We start from the raw sequence: 20,269 nt of genomic DNA, 5'->3' as shown, positions 1-20,269 counted from the left end.
TGGACTCCACATGCAATATAAAAGAAAAAAAATAGTGTTTATCATAAATTAATTTCTAAGAATGCAACATTGGTTTCAGCCTCAAAAAGCGGAGAATGTCCCTAATATCTCTCCAGTTAGTTAGATTACTCACACTCCCATTTCACAAAAAACCCTTAAAACTATGAAGAGACAGAATTCAGGCACAAAACACTGTTCAGAAGTGAGCAAAAAAAGTAATTTTTCATTCACAAGGGAAAAGTATACACATAGATTTGCAACTAAGTATATTAACTAAAGCAAGAGAATCAAAAACTGGATAAATCAAAAAGCTTTTTCTTTGCATCAAAGATCTAGTTTCAGCTTTGTGGGCTTCCATATATCGTGACCAAACAATTTCAAGGATGATGTAGAACTACAGAATTGGCTTTAGTGCAGCCTCATGGCTCCAGAATCTCAATACCACATGGTGTTCAATGGGAGACAAGACAAACACCACGATTTTAATTACACTTCCTTCACTTCCAGTACAGGTAAACAGAAAATTAGTCACAGGCTACAATGTAAAAGGCTCTGTGTGTCAGAGAACAGAGACTAAGATAAAATAGTTTAAATTTGTAGTTTTTCTGTTTGAAAACTGTGCCATTATTTTTCACTAAAAAAACTTCAGAATATTAACTGATAGTTTATCAAAACAAAATCAAAGTCATTAAGAATTTTCTAATTTTTATAACCAGTTACTTGCAGTAAGCTGCTGAAACTCAGTTCTATTTTTCTCTTATTATAGCATGAATTGCAAAAATGAAGTACAAGTATATACTGTACCTTGTTTTACCTGTAAGGAACACACACCTGACAAAAGGCAATCTTCACATCCAGAGTAGGTTCACCACAATAATACAAGAAATGGCGGCTCATAAATACCTGCAATTAAAGAAAAGTAAACACAGAATTCCTGTCTGGCTGCTGATGTGCAAGTATAATGCAGCTCTAGCTTCATTTAAATTATAAAACCTACCTGATTTGTTACCCAGCCTGTCAAAACCAGAAATTGAACACTGAACTGTAAAAAAGCTTTAAATTCTGTCCAATGCCTGTCAAGGTTATGGTTCCAAATATGACTTGGTTACATCTGGAAAACTTTACTGGTGCCATTAATTCAAAGTTTATCGTATCACTTGCATATTCCTATACCAAAAACAAAACCAACAAAATCAGGTCAATAATGTTCTAAACAATGTGGGAATAGGAGACACTTATTATTATGGGGAGGAAAAAAAAGGCCTAAGTTGACAAGTATTAGGAAAGTTATAGAAGTGGAAAGACTCATTACATCACTGTGTAAATTCATCCACTTTGTGAGCATCCCACGTAGTTCTTGTTCTGGTCTTAACATTCTACCACTAGAAAAGGTACAGAAAAGGGCAGTAAGAAGGGTCCAAAGCACAAAGAGATTCCTTACACAAAACAACTGCACAGACCGGAGATTTCTTTTTTTTTTTAGCCTAGAAAATAACTGTCTGAGCAGAAATATGCTGGAGATACATAAAATGAGTGGCATACTGAAACATGAAAAGGACAACACCCTTCAATTTTTTTTTTTTTCAAATTAAAAAAAAAAAAGGCACAAAGTTATGTTATCAGAGATATAATCAACAATAGGAAATAATTCTTCAAACACTGTTTCGTCACTGTGAAACTCTCTGTCTCATGTTGATGTGGAAGTCAGAAGTCAACATAAGCACTAATAGGATTAGGCAAATTCACATAAGAAGAAATCTGCTGAAGGCTATTAACCTCGAAAATATCACCCCTGACTCAAGACACCCCTGAGTCACAGTCTGCCACTCCATGCTCAGCCTATTTCTGGATTTCCCAGTCATCTGATGCTGGCCCAGGGAGCCATAGGCTAGATTAGACAGACCTCCCTGTGCACCCCATTACAGCTGTTTTAATTTAGTTCCACAGCACCACATCCAGCTCTGCCTAACCAGTCCTGTCCTAGCTACATTCTAACATGGCACATCAGTGACAAACATCCACAGCAATGTTGTCAGGCTGGGATAGGCAGCTGTGTCACAAGACTTTGGAGCACGTGACTCTAAAAAAAACCACAAAAAAAACCCAGCCAAACACACAAAGCAACAACAAAAACCTGCTAACAGTACAATGAAAAAAACTAGCAACTTTTAGCCAAAATTAGATACATTATATAGAACTTAATGTTTTCCTGTTAAGTATAAGCTCATTGTAAAGACTTAAAAATTAAAACAAAACAACCATCTAACCATCACTCCACAAAGACAAAGCTATGATTCTGAAACACTAAGTAGCTACCCATTGTCTTCAGTAGGAATAACTAACTAGCTAACTTCAAGTGTAAATGGCACTAAATAAGACAACACTTAATTTGGAGTAATTTCAACTCACACCAGTTGATCAGGAGTAAAGAAACTACAAGTATTCACCAATACTTGCCAACTTCAATGTGCTCCCACGTGTTTAATTTTTAATGAATGACTATATGAATAATACTGTTATGAAAGCAGGTTTATGACCTTTTCTGCATCACATTACAGTGCCTGAGATTGCTGTCTCACTGCCCACTGAGTCATTACCAGAGTCTCATATTCCACAGACGGTTTATAATAGTTTATATTAAAACAAAAAAAGAAGAAAGGAAGCTTTTTTCTTAAAAAAAAAAATAAAAAGAAGGAGGAAAAACAGCTTTTAACATTAGTCATATTGCCAATGATTTCTGGAAAGCCAGCAGGTAATTACACTGTCCTGCTGCAGATATATTCACTGGCTGTATGCATTACATTGCTATAATAATCAATGACTGAAATGTCAATAGCTATGACATACCATGTTCAAGACAGAGCTTAATGGTGGAAAGTGAAGGAAGGGAGGGAAGAAAATGGGGGGAATTCGGTTTCTCCCTGAATTTGTTGTGAGGGTCTATTGAGAAGATATACTTTGCATTATGCATGCATTACTAGTCATACCCTGCTCCTCAGCTGTCCACAGGAATTACTGGGACTGTTAATAGTCACCCTGGGCAGAACAATAGACTGGTGAGTTTTATGAACTGGAATACATTTTAGAATTTATGATGTTGTCCTTGTGGGCAGTTAATGCTTATAAAATAATAGAAGTATGATATGTTTTAATGGCCTTGATCAATTCTCACATTCCTCTGTACATGAGATACACCAAATTAATCACTATGGAGCTGAGTTCCTCCAGTTGTACAACGGGAATGAATGCCACCTTTCCATGGCACAGAAAGGTGTGCCCAGGACAAAACAGACTTGAGTTCATGATTTAAAATGTTTATTGAATTCATAGAAGACTCCCTTTGGTGCCCTGTAAGTGATCACACATGTTTGTAACTTCTAATTCCTTCAGGCAGAAAACAGATCCACACTCAGCTGCACAGATCTCCTTGATCACATCTCCTCTGGTGAGAGCTGACACCATATCACTAGAGATGTTTAAGAAGTGTCATAATAAAGAACTGGCCTGATGCTGAGATAATTGTGTTAGAACATAAAGCAGTTATAAAACAAAAAGCTACTGAGACAAACAGCATCACTCACCAGAGACTGGAGCTTTACGTGAGAGAATAAGCATCCAATATTTTTTTTTACCCCACCTCTGACACTTTACCTTTCCAATATTGAGTGAAATCACCCAAGGGGCAAAGAACTGGGAAAACAGAACATTGCTGATAGAATAAAATACTCTGGGAAGCCAGAGACTGCTGTAGCATTACAGGGAGAAAACCTGTCTGTGAAACAGCAAAGCCACAACTGGATCCCAAATCTTCATTATGATCAAGGCAGCTGTGTGCCAGAACCCAGAACATACAAGACTCAGCAGCAAACATGACATACTTTCAGGCAAAACAAAACTAGGAGGCACTAAAATCAGGAAGAGGAAACCAGCCATGAAGGCAAGATAAAGAAAATCCTGAAAATCCTCTGAGCTGTACAGTGGCACAGCCCCCAAGGGAACCGCTGGCTGGATCCACTGAGGCTTGGCCTCTACCTGGCCTGCTGCTTTGCCATCCTCTTCTTCACTCCACTCTTCCTTCCTTATGGAAAGCTGTTCTTCAAAATAGAATGTGGACTAAAGACATGCCCAAATTTCAGGCATGAGCTTCTCTTTACCTGCAGTGCTTTTATCAAATCTTCCTTTTCTGTACAAGGACATTTTAGGGTTTGTTTTTTTTTTACTTTTAATAATGGTTATCTGTCTCTCCAGGGTTCAGGAGGACTATCTAATTATTATTCAAATGGCTCTTTGAAGACTGAAAGGATTAAATCAATACTATTAGTATAATTACTGAGAGCAGAGAAAAAACGATGAGAGCAGTTAAAACAGACCAGAAAACCAACAGGAGCTGCAGTTCTCAAATACAGCCTCCTGCAGTAAACCTTTCTGCTCATCCTTGAATTCTTTCCTCGCCCTCAGTGCTGTATGATATTGGTACCCAGGGAATGTCTGGGCAATTTGGCTCAGTCAGATTAAATCTTTTGGCCTAGGAGTGTTGTTTTTTACCCAAGCTGCCTTATCCTTCATGTAAGTGGCTCCTGGATCATGGAGATTGTGTTTGCCTTAAACCTAGGAGATGCAAACCTCCAGTCTGAGGGGTCTGGGAGATTGCTCTGCTGGTCCAAGGAGAGCCTGAGCACTTGTACCCACCATGTTTTATCTGGAAAAAGCATCACAGTCACTTTCTTTTGAAAAAATACCTTCATGATGGTTTATCATCCCTGCATCCCCTAATCAACAGGTAAGTGCCTCATGGCCAATAGACAGTGCCATACTGTCACAGTATGTTTAAAGCCTTCTGTGAAAGTTCAGAAGGCCAGTGTTGATCCTCAGTGAAGTCCCATGTAACCTTTTATTCAGAGAGATAAAGGAGCCAGCTGCCCTGCTGCAATACTGCTTCCTTCATCCCAGCCCAGGCAGGCAGGGCTGCTCATCTCACCCCACAGCACAGCCATCTGTGTCAAACACACTGATCCAGGGCTCAAACAAGGTTCTTCATGAGGAAAAACTGCAGCAGCTGTTTCACCTGTATTTAAACCAGTGCTGCTGCACTTGAATATCCCAAACTAGCCCTGCTGCTGTTCTCGTCATCTCCCATGCTCCTGGGACTATACTTTGAGAGGTATTTACATGCCTACAGCAAAAGAAAGTGGAAACAAATGTTTAAATTCCTAATTTAAAAATTAGCCCCACATGGAATTTAAAAAAATTAGAAATGCAAGTCCCAATTTAAACAGGAATGAAATGGCAGCTGGATATAAATTAGAAAGAACTACTTATATGCAAAACTTCATTAGATTTAAACCTGGCATATTGTGGCTACAAACTGGAAGGCTGTAAAAGAATCACAGGACATCCACCAATATCTATGCCAAGTTTCATCAATTGTGATAATCTCAATAACATGGGGAAGCAATATATATTCGTATCAAGTAATCAAATCCAACATTTCTGTTTATATTATATTACCACCCAAATGCATGGCATGTGCACAATGGGCACAGCGAATGTGCTTCCTAACTTCACCGACTTGCAGTTCTCTACTTGTTCTACAAAAGGAGAATTAAAGTATTTATTACTACCTCATTATGTTTCATTCATGAACATAAAGATTCAGGGCATGGAAGAAAATTAATGAAATAGCACCATCACTTAAAGTTATTAAAAAAACCCATCCTGTCCTAATTCAATGAGAGGGGGCAATTGATCAATTCAGTTGTCACTTAAAAACCTTCTTTAAAAACACTAATGTTCAAAGATTAACTTTCATGAATTATTAATGCTTCCTGTTTTGAAAATGTGCTTGAATAATTTCATGCATTTCCAGTACATGAATTCCTCTCTCCTTCATCTGAAAATACATACTCTCACCACAGTATAAGTTCTCTGAAGCTTTCAGTAATGTTCTAACTCCTATATTTTTCCTTTAATGAAACTTGGCTATTCTGCTCTGTGTAAACAAGAGTGTAGGAAATAATGAAGACCTGAACAAATTCACACAGCGTGACAAAGTGTGCCAGCAGAGAATGGCAATGTCTGATCCTCAAACTCCTACAGAATTTCAAACATGGGCTCTGACATCTTTAACATGCTGGATCGAGAAAGAAGTCCTGCAATTTGCCTACATTTTTCATATAATTGCTGCCAGTTATAATGGAGATATACATCTTCAAATATCCTATCAAATTGGTCTTCACTTCAGAGACCAAATCTTTAGGCTTATCAGCATTTTTAAACTAACTTTTTTCTTTCAGATCTAATGTACAGCACTACAATAGGAGACCCACTACTTAACAAGAAGCTTAAAGACACCTCAGAGCATAAATATGAACTGAAATTTGCAAGTGGATTAATAATAGTCAAGGAGAGTGTTCCTACTGCAAAAGAGTGCTTTTCTGTTGTGTCTACTCTCCCATCTTAATTATTCTTGAAATAACCAGGGAAAGAGTGGTGTGAACAATTTAATTATTAAGGTTATATCCCAGCAGAAACAGATCATCTTCCACTGGGAAGAGAAGTGATGGCATGTTAAAATTCACAAGAATCATGCAAGTAGTGCTAAAACAGCTGCTGGAAAAGAGAGTGAAAAGGAAAAACAATTTTGGAATAGCATTGAAAAGGATATATATATCAAACAGGCACAAACTGAAAAGACAAGGGACTGATAAGTAGATATTCATAATGAGCACAGCTCACATGCAGAAGACAGGAGCAAATGAGCTCTATATCTGGTCTTGCTACCAGCTTCTTTTTTTTTTCTCCAGACAGTTATTACGAGAGAGAATTCCTCACCTGACTATATTTGGTCTAAATGCCCAAGTTATACAGCCCAAGATACCACATCCAGAGGTAATACTTACTGTTATGAAAGGTATTATGAGGAAAAGATGCTGCAGCAGATTAATTAGTCAAAGCTTATGATGATCTTGTCATAATCTCTCATACCATCTTTTCATTTGCAGCTGAATATCTTCACTCCCTGAATAAATCCTAGCCACTTCCTAGAGTTGCAAAATTAAACTTTGATGTTGGAAGCAGCTCTGAATTTGCATAGGATGAACCTGGAGTGGCAAATGTGTGAGATTGTGGCTATGAGCACAGTAAAACATTGCCTGCCTCCTATAAGATAACCTTTATCACAATAGTGAAAGCAATATTTATTTATTTTTATGCATTTTTCCTATTTTGGCACTTAATTTTAATCCACTTTCTTTTTCTGAGGGAAAAAGAAAAAGATAAAAAATGGAGGTAACTGTCTCAGTTACCTCACAGCTGAATGAAAAATTCTGCTCTCTCAGAACTTTGTTTTTCACTATTAAAAAATAAAATCAATATAAAGCTGTTCCTTGGATAAATATCAGTGGCAAGGCTGCCTGAAGGTATGTACTGAATCACATCAAAACTATTTTTAATAAACTCCCAAGTCAACCTCCAAACCTAATTCAAATTCAGTTACATTTGCCTTCAACACAGATACCCCTGGCACTTTATGATGGGTTAAAATGACCTATATTTTATGGACTACATAGAGAAAAATACTTGATTATTGTCTGTATCAAGCAGCATCAAGAAAATTATTAGATTAGAATAGAACATATATTTTAAATAGTTTGGAATTAATTTCTGATTAGTTGAACTGTATGGCACTGGATCTCATTCTTACAAGCTGCTCTGTTACACTTGTTAACCACCCTATTAATGAATGGTGCTTGTAAAAAGAATTAATATCCCAGCCAAAAGCAAAATTCTAACTTTGGGATAAATGTACAAAAGGCCAGGGCATTTAGATCCTGTTATAGATTCTGTTTCAGGGTACCTTAATTATGTGGCACTGCAGTAAACAGCACTTTCTGTCAGTTTCATTCAAATTAGGGTAAAAATTGACAGGTTTGGTCACTTAAGAGAAAAAAAATTTGCAACCAAAAGAATATTAAGCCATGCTTTTACTTATTTGATAAAAATGTTATTACATTCTACCAATGCTCATCTTTCCTGTATCAAAGTATGCATGATGGAGATATGAAAAGCTGTTCAGGACTGTGGAATAACTTGCCCAGCTGCAACATCTGTATTTATCATGACAACTTTAAAAGGGCTGTGCAGTTGGCCACTGAACAGAGCCAGCTAATTCACACCTCAAGGTTATTCAGGAACAGAGCCAAAAATACACTCACCTTGGAAGGGACCTTAGGACACCTCTAATCCAAACTTTCTAATCAAAACAAGGGCAGTTGCTTCATTTATTTGCAAAGTTAGAGTGCTCAATCTCTGCCTTGGTTTGCATTTACATATTTGTAAATACATATTGTATTTACATATAGTTTTGTGGCTGCATACAGTAGCCACACAACTAAAAACACTCTTACTCTAAAAAATGTAAGAAGCTTAGTTACGGAGTTCAAGGCTGCAGCCATGAGCAGATTACACTGTATAAATTCTGCAGCAACAAAACAGCTTATTTCTCAAACAACTAAAATACAGATTCATTTGCTTCTGAAAAGCTTTCCCCCCCTTCTAAGCTTTAATATTTGCAAATTTTAATTACTTCCATAACTAAACACTACTAGAACAACTCATCTCCAGGATGCAAGCAGGATTTATTGCAAAATCTCTGCAAGCTGTTAATATCAAATAGCAGTTACATATTGTTCTGCAAAACGCAGAAAATATTTTGATACTTTCTAGCTGCTTTTGATTAAACCCCTACATTTATGAGAAAAAAAAAATCTCAATTAAGAGTAAGAAAATACCCTGTGTTTCTGATGATCAGTAACTGACAGGAAAGAACAGCTTGTCTACTGCTAGACTGTAGCCATTCACCTGTGCTGCTGTTATTTAGAATGTGTCATGCTAATGTAGAGTGGCTAAAGAAAGAAACACACCTTTGGTTCAGGCAGATACAAACCCAGCAGAAGTGGGTGTTTCCTTGCTCCAGTCTATAGACAATGCTGGGTAAAAGTTCTTCAAAGCATAAGGGATAATAATTATTATTTATGCACTGAAAATGGCTAAAGTTCCAGAGTATCACCAAACAACGGGAGATGAACTATTTAAAGAAAGCATATCTGCTGCTGCCAAGGGGTGTTGCTGCAAGTGCCATTTGCTTTTCCGTGTGCAAAACAAGAAAAACAGTAGGTGATTAATGCATAAATACAGAATCATGAAGGCTATTGTTAATTTCCTATTATACAGATAACTGCAAACTAGCACATTAGGAAAAAATTCACATTTCTGTGAACTTAGATTGGACAGGTCATCCAAACCAAGTCACATTCCCTTTAGGTTCTTATATAAAAGTAAAACAAGGAAAAGCATGTTAAAATACAAAAGGTAATCACCACAAGAAAGTAATTTCTTTTCTTTGTTTCTCTTTGTTCTGCAGCATTGGAAAAAAAGTGACTTTGATAAAGTCAGGGGATAGGAATTTCTTCAGTAAGTTAAAAAAGGAGCCAAGGAGGCAAAGTCTGCAATTTTCTGGACAAATCATTTGGGAAAAGAAAAAGCGGAAACCAAAACAGGCTATTTCATAATTCCTCCCTCCTCACTGCCTCTAGGACACAGAGATACTAGCTCATACATCTTTCTGACTGCAGGGAAGGTCTCCCTGCTATGGGTAAACAACAGTTTGGAATTGATTTTTCCAGGCAGAGGCCCACAGCACCACTTCAAAGCATGGGTGCCCTCAGAGTTAGACAGAAATGCTGGAACTGATTAAAGCAGAGTTGAAGTACAGATGCTTTAGACAAACAGGTGACTCTGCCTTTCCTATTCTTGGGTTGCTGAGGAAAGTTTTCAGAAATATTTGACTCTGCTGAGGAACAAACTTACAGAGACAAGGATAAAAGGCTTTAAAAGTCTGCACAAACGTGCCTGGTCCAACACCTCATATGAAAACAAGATTTGTACAGATACTGAATGTAGCTCAAATGTGACATGACATTAGAAACTCTACTCTTGTATCCCAGCTCCCCTCAGAGCTGGGAAAAGGGGCAAACACAACAACTCTGGGTTGTCTGGCCCAGTAAGGCAAGGGAGCTACAGACAATAAAGGAACAAGCTTAATTTGCCTGGGTACACCCGAGAGATTGAGGACTTCTTTCCTCTCCCACAACACACTACGATTAATAAGGTGAGGTATAACTCAGCAAGAACAAGCTGAGCATCCTTGAGATAATCTTTGCCACCAGCACTCTGTGGTGAGTAATGCAAAGAAGCACTAGGGGAAGAAAGACCAGAGGAAAACTTAAATGACAAACTTAAGTATTACTTTGAAAGAATTTGGATTGGACTAGCTAAGGTAAGTATCATAAAGGACATTGACATGAAAAGGGTAAACGTATTTTAAATGAACACTTACACTAAAGAATTTAACAAGTACAAGAACAAAACCGTATCCTACTTTTGACTCCCTAAATGTAAGTGCAAGAATAATTCTCAGCCTCTTCCTTTTAGAACCTTCTTATGTGATTTTTAAGATGCTACAGTCCATAGCTTGCTCTTGCTATGGTTTAGGCTTCTTTTCAGCTGTGTCTCAATTACCAGAGCTCCTCCACAGCTAGAAATCTTCTGATGTCCAAAGTGCCAAGCCTTCTTTAGGCTCACGAGAAAATAGCAAGATAAATATCCTTCATTTCGTCCAGCCTTTCACACTTGATTAGTTTTATTCCCTATAAATCATTAACTCATCTGCCTGATACCCATCCCAGTCAGACAAGCTTGGAGTGTACAAACACTGCACATACTGCAAAGCTTCATGCACACAAGCTATCAGATGAGTAGCAATAATAATCACACCTCTTACATGTGTTCATAATGCTCACGGCCATCTGAAGAAGAGAAAGCTCTTAAGGGAGATATAAACCCAAATGCTCTTTTTGTTCTAGGAAAACCCCAACCATTTAGTGTGTGCGCCCAAGGCATAAATGTTTCCTAGAGCTCCCATGGGAACAGTGCAGCTTTGCATTAGTCTCAGTGGAGGCCCATGCTCATAAAGCATAACATAGACCTTGCACAATCCCACTGGAGCACTGGCATTCACTGTCCTGAACTAGAAATGTAAACATGAATGAAAAAAAGTAAAACTCGGTCACATGCCAGAGCTCTAGAGTTTGGGATTAAGGTTTCAGGGCTTCACCATGTTTCCTTTTTTTTTGGGGTGTCAGCCTTTATCAAGGGCTCAGCAGGGGATCGTTCTGTATCTCTGGAACATCTGTTGGCCACTAAAATCCAATTAAACTTAGCTTTTTTCTTGCAGCAGGCAAGGAATTATGCACCACAAGAAGGCAATTGCAGTTTGAGTGAGCGACAGACCAGCAAATGTAAGGGTAGCTGGAGGCACCTCCTCCTGCTTTTATACTTCTACTACAAATGTAAACTCTCCTGAACTAGGCAGAAGCTACAGCACCTTACTTACTTTAACTCTGTTGCTGTCCTCTAGACTTCTAAACAGGTATGAAATATTATTAAAAACATATATACATAAAATTCATATTAAAAATATATTCTGTATTTATTACAGAACATTTGTTCTATTGAGCCTTGCAAAGGCCACGTCCAGAAAGCACAACCAGCCAGCTCTGCTGCCTGCTTTTCAGTGCCAAGCTGAAAACACTGCACTGAAAGGCACTAACCCCCTGTATCATAAGTTAGTTTGAGCCTGGTTCCTAAACAAGAACAAATGCTCAGAGAATCAGATATGACTGAGCCTAAGTGTTTTCCAATATCATTTCCAGCTCCCATAGATGCTAAACATGAGATAAATCAACTTAAATCCAACTGACCTGACATCACTTCCAAGGAATTATCCCACTGTGAAACAGCTGATTGATTCTTCTTCTCCATTTCAAAATGGTAGTGTGAGCTACTGCAACACGCAATGAATGCCACGAAGCTGCTCAGCACAAGAATGACTCTCCATCCATAAAAAATAGCTGAATCTAGGCAAGAAATTTTCTTCACGTGGTTTCCAGTCTCCTGTAGACTACAGGATAGCTTTCACACCCTATGCTACATAAACTCCTTGCAATAATGTGCATAGTAAATGTATTTCCAAGGTAATTGACTGTTTACTGCAAACTTGGTGATAAAACCACACATTTTAGACCTCTCCCCTCTCCAAGTACAGTGCACCATGCAAAAGTAGGATCTAAATGTTTTACAAAAACAAGTTCTTTTGTAAAGACCCTCAGGAGTTCCTCCACACACATTTGACAGATAATAAAACAAAGGCACTAGAAAATAAATTATATGTTCACTCAGTCAGGAATAGAGGCTTGGATGCCTGGCCTTAATCCACCAACTGAAAATTAATATAAATTAGAAAGGTCAAATTCCTAAACAAAACAAAAGTTAAGGAAGACTGTGTTTCTGTCAAGGAAGACTTAAAAGAAACTCATCCTTGTTTCCCAGAAACAAAGGAACAAAATCCAGTTTTGCTTGCATAGCCAAGTGCTTTCTTTTTTTTGCATTTCCTTTTTGAATCCAAAAATATTGGAGTAGAAATGAACAGCTGAATAAACGGATATATTTCTCTGTGAAATCTTGTATTTTTATAATCTTTTTTTCCCCTGTTTTCTTTCCTACAACATGTTTCTGGGTTTTGGTGTGAAATCAAATGGATACATGAATAATAACAACAGATTTCATGTTCTTTTGAATGGCAGGGAGTTTTAACTTAGGCTGGGCAGAAATTTGTGCTTGATGATGGGATACAGGAAAAGGAACATGACATTTCTGAAGCAGGATGAGCCTTTAAAGCCATTGTAAATGTGGCTATAAAAGTAACCATGCCCCTACCTCTCTTCATAAGTACAAAGACTCTATCAGTCATTCTGTGTCCCCTCTGATCCTCTTTGTCCTCAATATTCTGTTCTTTAGGGCATGACAAAGAAGGCGGCTTAGATTTTGTGCAATTTAAAACCTACAATTAGCAATACACAAGTTGGAGCCTTAAAAACAAACAAAAAAAGAGATAAAATCTTATTACACCAGATTCAGACCTCACAAGAAGGTGTTTTATAATACTGTATTTGTTTAAAAAAATTTTAATCACAATAGCCCATCAGATTGAATAACAATCTTGCAAAATGCATTGTTTATCAAAGCAGATGCTACTTTCACAATGTATTTTGTTTGTAAATCTTTGGTTTTTTGTTTGAAGTCTGAGGGTTTTCTTTAGGTTTTAGTTGTGGCGAACACTAAAAGGGTCTTCTGGCTCTTTTTGGCCTGAGCTGACCACCACAAATAAATCTGCTTAAAAGTACAGTTCTAAATGTATGCCACAGCTTTATATAGCAGTAATGAAGAAAAAAAATCTACTTTTATTAGGCCTGTTTGCATTATGAAAATATCTTTAATATAATAATACTTCAATATACTTACAATAAATAAGAACTGGCTAGACTGGTCACCATGCTCAAAATCTGGTTAACTTTCACTGCTATTTTCTTGTTCCAAACTTCATGTCCAGCTGCCATTTGTTACCTAACAAACCCCTCTGCGAGTCGTACCAGCGTAGTTCCAGCCCTCCTGCCTTACAGCAGAGCACATCTGTTTTTGCAGACATTGCTAAGCAGGATGAAAGTTTTAGCTTTTTCTTTTTCTTCCCCCCTAATGGAATAAAGCTTGTCTGTTCGTCCTTCAGCACTGAATCACTTTTGGAAGTGTAATTAATCAGGCACAAGAAACACAGAGAAAAATCAGGTTTTAGTAGTGTAACTGTTCATGAACTCATTTGAGTGAATTTATGGGCATCTTGTCCTCAATGATATTTAATGAGTTCAACAAATTCACTGCAGTAGACGTTTGGTGAGACATAATGTTATAAAAACATTTCATCCCTGATTTACACAAAAGGGGTGAAAACTGAAGGCAGGCATTTTATACCATTATTGATTTTCCACAAATATACATAGATGCATGCATGATACACAATAAAAACAAAACTGTTCAAACACTTTCCAAAACTGAAACTCAATCAGCAGAAATGCCACTTACTGACCTCAACAGAACAGCAGGGAAAATGCTGCCCTGTTCTCCTTCTTATGACTCTGGCCTATTTCTCTAAATTACAGGGCCAAACCTCTGCAATAAACAAGCATCACTATTAATCCCTTGTGCCAGCTGTCTTTGCTTTGTTCACACAGGGGCTCAGTGCCCATGCTATGTAATTCAAATAAAACACATGATTTGAAAGAACAAGAGGGAATAATTTCAGCAGATTACTCTGAGTCACAACTGATCCTACCTCGGTCCTACCCAAAAACTGTGTTTGATTTCAGTTTCCTCTCACAATCTCTCAGGCTCTCTGATTAACAGCAACATTTTATCTGCAGGTAGCATGTCTTCAGAATTTACAGCTGAAGATACTATCTTTGAAAGAAAGAATTTTGAAAAACAATATTCAAGAATATTGTTATACTCTGACCATGTAAATTTGTGTCTCAAGAAACACCAAAAAATTCTAAGCTGAATGGAACAGGTTTGGGAGACTAGGTATGTGAAATAGATATATTTTGTGAATGACAGGATTTCAGTATACAGTATGGCATGCTGAAAATGTTCCTGTGCTGAAGTGTGCTGTTTATCCTTGGTTCTAAGACATAAAGAATTTGCACAGCTTCTGCACACTTTAAAATATTCTGAGCCATGTATGGTAAGAACTTCAGTGTTTTTTCACACCTATGCTATATAAATTCTGACCTCCTTGGAAATGTAAGCCCTGTACACCTAGCCAACAGAGACTGGTCTCAGAGAAGAGGACTCATTTTGTTTTCTTTTAATAGAAACTAGAAAACTACAACAATGCTATAAAAATGTAATTACTAGAAAACTACAAAAGCTACATAGAAACTACAAAAATGTACAAGAAATTACTTCTGGGGAGGCATGAAGCCTGCATGCTTCAGCCTTAATCCTCCTGTCTTTAGCCATAAACTGCCAACTCCACCATTTCAGTGACTTCCTGCTGTTGGATTGTTGCTGGGAATGTTAGAGAACCCTGGTACTGAGCAAGGTTTCACTAGACACAAAGTGAAAAGGGAAAAAAGGTTCTTTCTTGTACTAATCTAGTCAGAACATGGAAGTCTTAATAAGCTCAGTTTGGGTCCCTCTTGTATTTTGATTTGCCATCAACTCTTCCACAACACAGATTCGTGAGTAGTTCTGCCTCTTCTCTAAGCTCTCCTAGACAGGTATGAGCAGACCTCAACATGATCATGACAATGCTGTTCCCATCAAAATTAATCCTGGTACAGGTTCTGCACCGGTGTTCTCAAGCTGACCTGAGAGGGAGCCAGGCAGAACAACAGGAACAGCATCAACACCTCCTCTCCAGCAACAGCCAAGCATTGTTTAATGGCAGGCAATCTTAACATGACATACAGGGGACCCAGGAATGGAAATAGAGTCATAGAATCATAAAGGTTGGAAAAGAGATTTAAGGTCAAACATTAAAATCCTCATTTATTCCAATTTCCTGTGCATTCACTTAACATGCAGCCAACAGTTGTAATTCCAGTAGGAGCAGTTCCTAGGAAACTGAGTTTACCCAGTCACATCCTATCATGAATTTAATTGACTACGTTTATCAAACTAGAAGGACCATAAAAAAACCCCAAAGAAGTTAAACTAAGTAAACCACTCACCAAGGGGGGATGGGGGGGGGGGGAAGTAGGCTACATAAGATACAAGAATGCTTTGTGATTTTCTGCAGCTGTTCTCAGCATTGCTTAGCAAATTAAGTTAACACAGAATGTCATTCAGAACTATCTTTAGTCCTTCTTAGTGTTTTAGCACATTATAACAATTAATCATCTTTTATTAATTTGTGGGCATTCAAAGATGACCTAAGAACAGTCACATTGTACTGGGTACTGCTAACTCATCTTTTATATTAATATTTACACTATTATTCTACTTAGTACTACACATCCATATTACACAGAGAATTTTACAAGTGTATTGAGACCTTGATTTTGGAAAAAAAAATAAATACAGGCCTAAAGGGAATATGAGCATGTGCAATATTCTCTAGACCACAGAGGTAAATATGTGCATAATGCTTTGCATAGGATCCACAGCTGCACAGTCATTCTTACAGAAGAGAAATAATATTAGAATTAGATTTAGTGGTGAACCTTCACTGTAAGGTATGCAGCTAAGCAGGTCAGGTCTGCCTCCCCATTCTGTCCAGGCTTAGAGCTGTCATCTATACCTTGTTTTCATTCAATATTTTTTCCAGGATTCATTGAAAGGGCAAATCAAAACCTGCTCTGTCCTAACACACAGAGGCATTTTTCATAAATGAATCTATGGTCACAACCAGTTCTCCCTCAGAGGAGGCAGACTAAAAACAATGTCTAAAACCAACAAACAGAACACTTTTAGAAAGTGTTTCTTTTCCAGCACTAGTTTTCTTCCTATTACTTTACCATGCAATTTTCACAGTATGCTCATCACAGCCCAATGCAAACATTTCACAAACACATAACACGTCCTAGTAGTTGCCTTATTTTACAGGATATTTTCCTTTTTATTAAGCTTGTTTTCATCAGTAATTAGGTGGCCTTAGATGCCTTACCAGGGATAGGATAGTCTGACAGCGAAGTTTTACATTTTGTCCAGGTGACACACTTGTAATTGTTCTCAGGTCTTCCTGGGGAGAGCTGCAAATCTGGGGAGCACTGCTCAACAAATGCGGTCTGTCGAAGTTTCACCTCTGTCCCAGTGGAAGACAGCTGTCAAAGGAGTTAAAGACAGTCAGGGTTAAGGAAGTCTTAGCTGGTCTGAGTTGGGTCAGTTAGCTCATTTTGGGACTGTTTGCTCCATTTTACCATGCTCCAGGTCAAAACAGCACAGATACCAAGTGGTCCATTTTCTCTCATTAGAGTAGCTGGGTTTTTTTAAAACCCTCTGCAGCTTTTACTAGGTCAGTCCTTTCATGCACTGCCATAGTCTGTTGGATTAAAAAAGCCTGGAGATCACTGTGATGCCTTGTGATAGGCAGATACCTGTCAGTGGCAGAGAACATTTCTCTTGCTATGGGTCTTTAGGTATAGAGCACTTTTCAAAAGGCAAATAAACAACAAATACATTATTCCTTAAATGTGCCGTTAGACAAGTTTAAGGAGTCCACATCCTGGATCTTCTTTCTGCACAGACTTGAAGGCTTATGTGAAAAGAACTACTCCTGATCTGGAGAAATAAAGAAACTTTCTGAGGAGAGGTAAATTAAAACCACCAAAACATCAGTGTTGAAGTAATCAGGAGTAGAACTTTAAGAGAGGAAATCAATAAAATCTTATCAGCTGCATATCTGTCAGGAGAGGGCACATTAGAAAGATGCATTGCTGTCCACTCTTTAGGAATAATACTGACACTTCAATTTCTACCAAACTCATGAAATTACAAGAGCTGTTTACCAACCTACCTGCCAACTATACATTTCCATCTTTCTCTTCTGCCTTGATGTCCTGAACAACTGTAGCAGGTCTCATAATCTATAGAGCAGGGGAGGGAGGACAAGGGCAATCAATAGCCTTGCAGCTTCTCCCATTTACTCATTCTACAGGATACTTAAATGTCACTTGCATGGGCGACTTGGCAAAATACACCCTTCAGACCACCACAGGGCATATTTACCTCCAGGTGTCCTTAGGTTCCTACAAAGGCTTGTACTATGTGCCATATCTGATTTAGGATACAAACTTCAAAAGGAGCAGCTGTTTGAGGCCTTTAGGACACCCTTACATGATAGTGGAAAACAGGATTTGTACATTCAAGAGCCTCCACATCTTCAAAAAACAGTTATCAATGATCATACTCTGCTTTCCACACCAGCATGCAAGAGTAAGGCCTGTGTCACAAACCACCGTGCAAAGTCAAGAGTAGAAGATCAATAACCTTTCCTTTCTTTTTTTTCCCCTTACAAGTGACTTTATCACTATTTTGAGTTAGATTTTAATATTCCTATTAACAGCGCTATAAGAAACACTGCTGAGGAAGACACCAGTAAATTATCCAATCTATATTCCTGCCCGACAGCAGGATCAACTGTAATTATTTCTGACAGATGTTTTCATAACTTGTGCTTCACAATGTAACATGTCCCTGCAATTTACATTACAGTCAGTGGAGAATTCCTGTTTACGAAGAATAAAATCCATAGCATCAGAAGAACAGTGCTCAACAGTATGCAAGGCTCACAAAGATATGCAAGAATTCACAGCAAATTTATACACCAATTTAATTGCTGGTAGAAAGGTTAATCAGGGTTTATGACCACTTCCATGATGTTTTCCTCCAGAAAGTCTGAGAGTTTTGTCTGTTTATGAAGAGCCTGTGTGTTTAGTATCCTCTTGTGTCAGTTGTTTACACATGCCAAATATCATCTAAAACAGCCACTGCATTTGAATTACCATAATCTGATGAAACAGGTTAATCAACCTGACCAGAAGAGCTCAATCAAGTTTTATCATTTGCCTCTGTTTCTTTTACAGTGTGTATTGTTATAATTGGAGCTCTGTGTAATCCAAACAATGCCCAAAAGCTGCTCAAGTAAAATGTTGGTGGTTGACTTTAAACAGAAGTTCCTACCTCAAAGATACACCAAAAGACAAATAAATTCATATTTGTAACTTTTTCTAGCCAGCATCTGCTGTTTAACAGCTAATCACTCCTGAATAACATTCAACAGTGGCATTAAAAAAAAATCTCTAGCCTACTGTTAAGCAGGATGCAGTTTATCAGTCCATATGTTGAAAGAGATGTACAAATGAAATCCACAGCAGCAGCAATAATTAATTGGATGTTTAAAAAGCAAGATGGATGCCTCCAATTCTCAACCAGAAAGGCACATTTTACCAGTCACAGAAAGATGCTTCCATTTCCAAGACCTTTTAGTGCATTCATGCCTAGTCCCAGCTGCATTTCAATGAAGATAGAAATAAAATTACTTGTAGACTACACCAGCTCCACAGCAGAAGCACTTCCATGCCTGGAAATGGAAGAGACAACTCCTGAAGCAGAACTTCTCAAAGACATACAGAGTCAGCAGGGCACAAAGCAGCTGTTGCTGCTGACAGGATGGAAACTGAATGTGCAGGAATTCTGCATGGAGTTGGAAGAGGAGAAGAGAAAAAGGAGAAAAGGTATGTGGCCTATGCAAGTCCACAAAATTTATCACAAGTCTTCCTTAGATAAATTTCAAGGTTCTAATGGGAAGGCCAACACTACCAGCAAAGAAGCAGAGTTCTGTAGTAATTATAAATAATCCTCAGCAAAAGTTTTAATTATTTGCTTAAATCCATAGCATGGTGTAGCCCTTCCAACCTCAGGTGTGTACTGTCCTCCAAAGGACATGATACACTGCCCAGCATGACCAGCCTTTGCTGACTTCTCCTATGCCTACTACAGCTATTGCTGACAAGTCTTACCATGGTATCACAAAGCCCAATGGTATTTGTTGCTTTTCTCAAAGCTTCAGATTAAGGATTTTATCTTTCATTTAAAAGATGTTTCTCTCCCTCATAGTTGCAGAAAGACAATAAAGAACATATTCAATAGCCTTAGAAGGTCAAAACAGAAAGATCATACAAAGATTTTTCATTTAGAAACAGAATGACCCAGTAATCTCTTGTGACTTCAATTCATGATTTCTGAGTACATGGAGACAAAAATCCCACTTTGCAAATGAAAGGCAGACCTAGGCATGAGCTTATTTAGCCAACGTGTATCCATAAATTCAAATAGTTTCTATTCTTGAAAAGATGCCCTCCTCGAACACCAGTCTTTAAAGGAAACTCTAGCAGTTCCTGCAGAGGGAGGAAAAGCAGGTTGATTGGTGACTGGTGTCACTCACTCGCACTAATGAAAGCTGAATCACCGTACAAGAGTTGAGAGTCCAAGCACAGGTATGCCAGCAGGGTGGACAATTCATCTGCTGAGAGAAATTACCACTGACATAAAATTCTGCAGCATTAACTAAGGGTCAGCTTGGTGTAATGCAGAGCCAAAACACAGACAATATCTCATCTACACTGTGACCATGAGCACTGAACAGCAAACATTTTTTACAGTCTTGTCAGTGTATAAATCTACTGCAACCCTTATGAATACATACAAGACAAGTACATGTGTTGGGGATTTTGTGCTACTGAAATCTCCTTGGCTTAATTTGAGAAAAACTTGCACATGTGAAGGAGCAACTGCAGGGCACTGGCTTACAGGAGAG

At 38.1% G+C, this 20,269-nt stretch overlaps 1 protein-coding gene across 16 annotated transcripts in view; it reads right to left on the bottom strand.

Moving 5' to 3' along the window:
• Window positions 1–20,269, bottom strand: part of MAPK10 (mitogen-activated protein kinase 10) — a 137,578-nt gene that overhangs the window by 71,196 nt on the left and 46,113 nt on the right. For 8 of the 16 annotated variants that reach the window (XR_008430585.1, XM_053941086.1, XM_053941084.1 and 5 more), the window contains 6 exons: window positions 17,468–17,537; window positions 16,619–16,775; window positions 6,900–7,100; window positions 1,313–1,382; window positions 998–1,167; window positions 832–903 (listed from right to left, as the gene is read on the bottom strand). Coding sequence is in view for 12 of the 16 variants with exons in the window: in XM_053941086.1 (XP_053797061.1) it covers window positions 832–897 (66 nt within the window). In the remaining 4 variants the exon portion in view is untranslated. Of the gene's footprint in view, window positions 1–804; window positions 904–997; window positions 1,168–1,312; window positions 1,383–6,899; window positions 7,101–16,618; window positions 16,776–17,467; window positions 17,538–20,269 lie in introns of those variants that run through there. The other 8 variants (XM_053941080.1, XM_053941081.1, XM_053941085.1 and 5 more) reach the window with 8 other exon arrangements.

Source organism: Vidua chalybeata, chromosome 4 (assembly GCF_026979565.1).
Source record: "Vidua chalybeata isolate OUT-0048 chromosome 4, bVidCha1 merged haplotype, whole genome shotgun sequence".
Lineage (NCBI taxonomy): Eukaryota > Metazoa > Chordata > Aves > Passeriformes > Viduidae > Vidua > Vidua chalybeata.
Note: the sequence above shows the minus strand (reverse complement) of the source record. Positions and strands in the feature narration are given on the sequence as shown.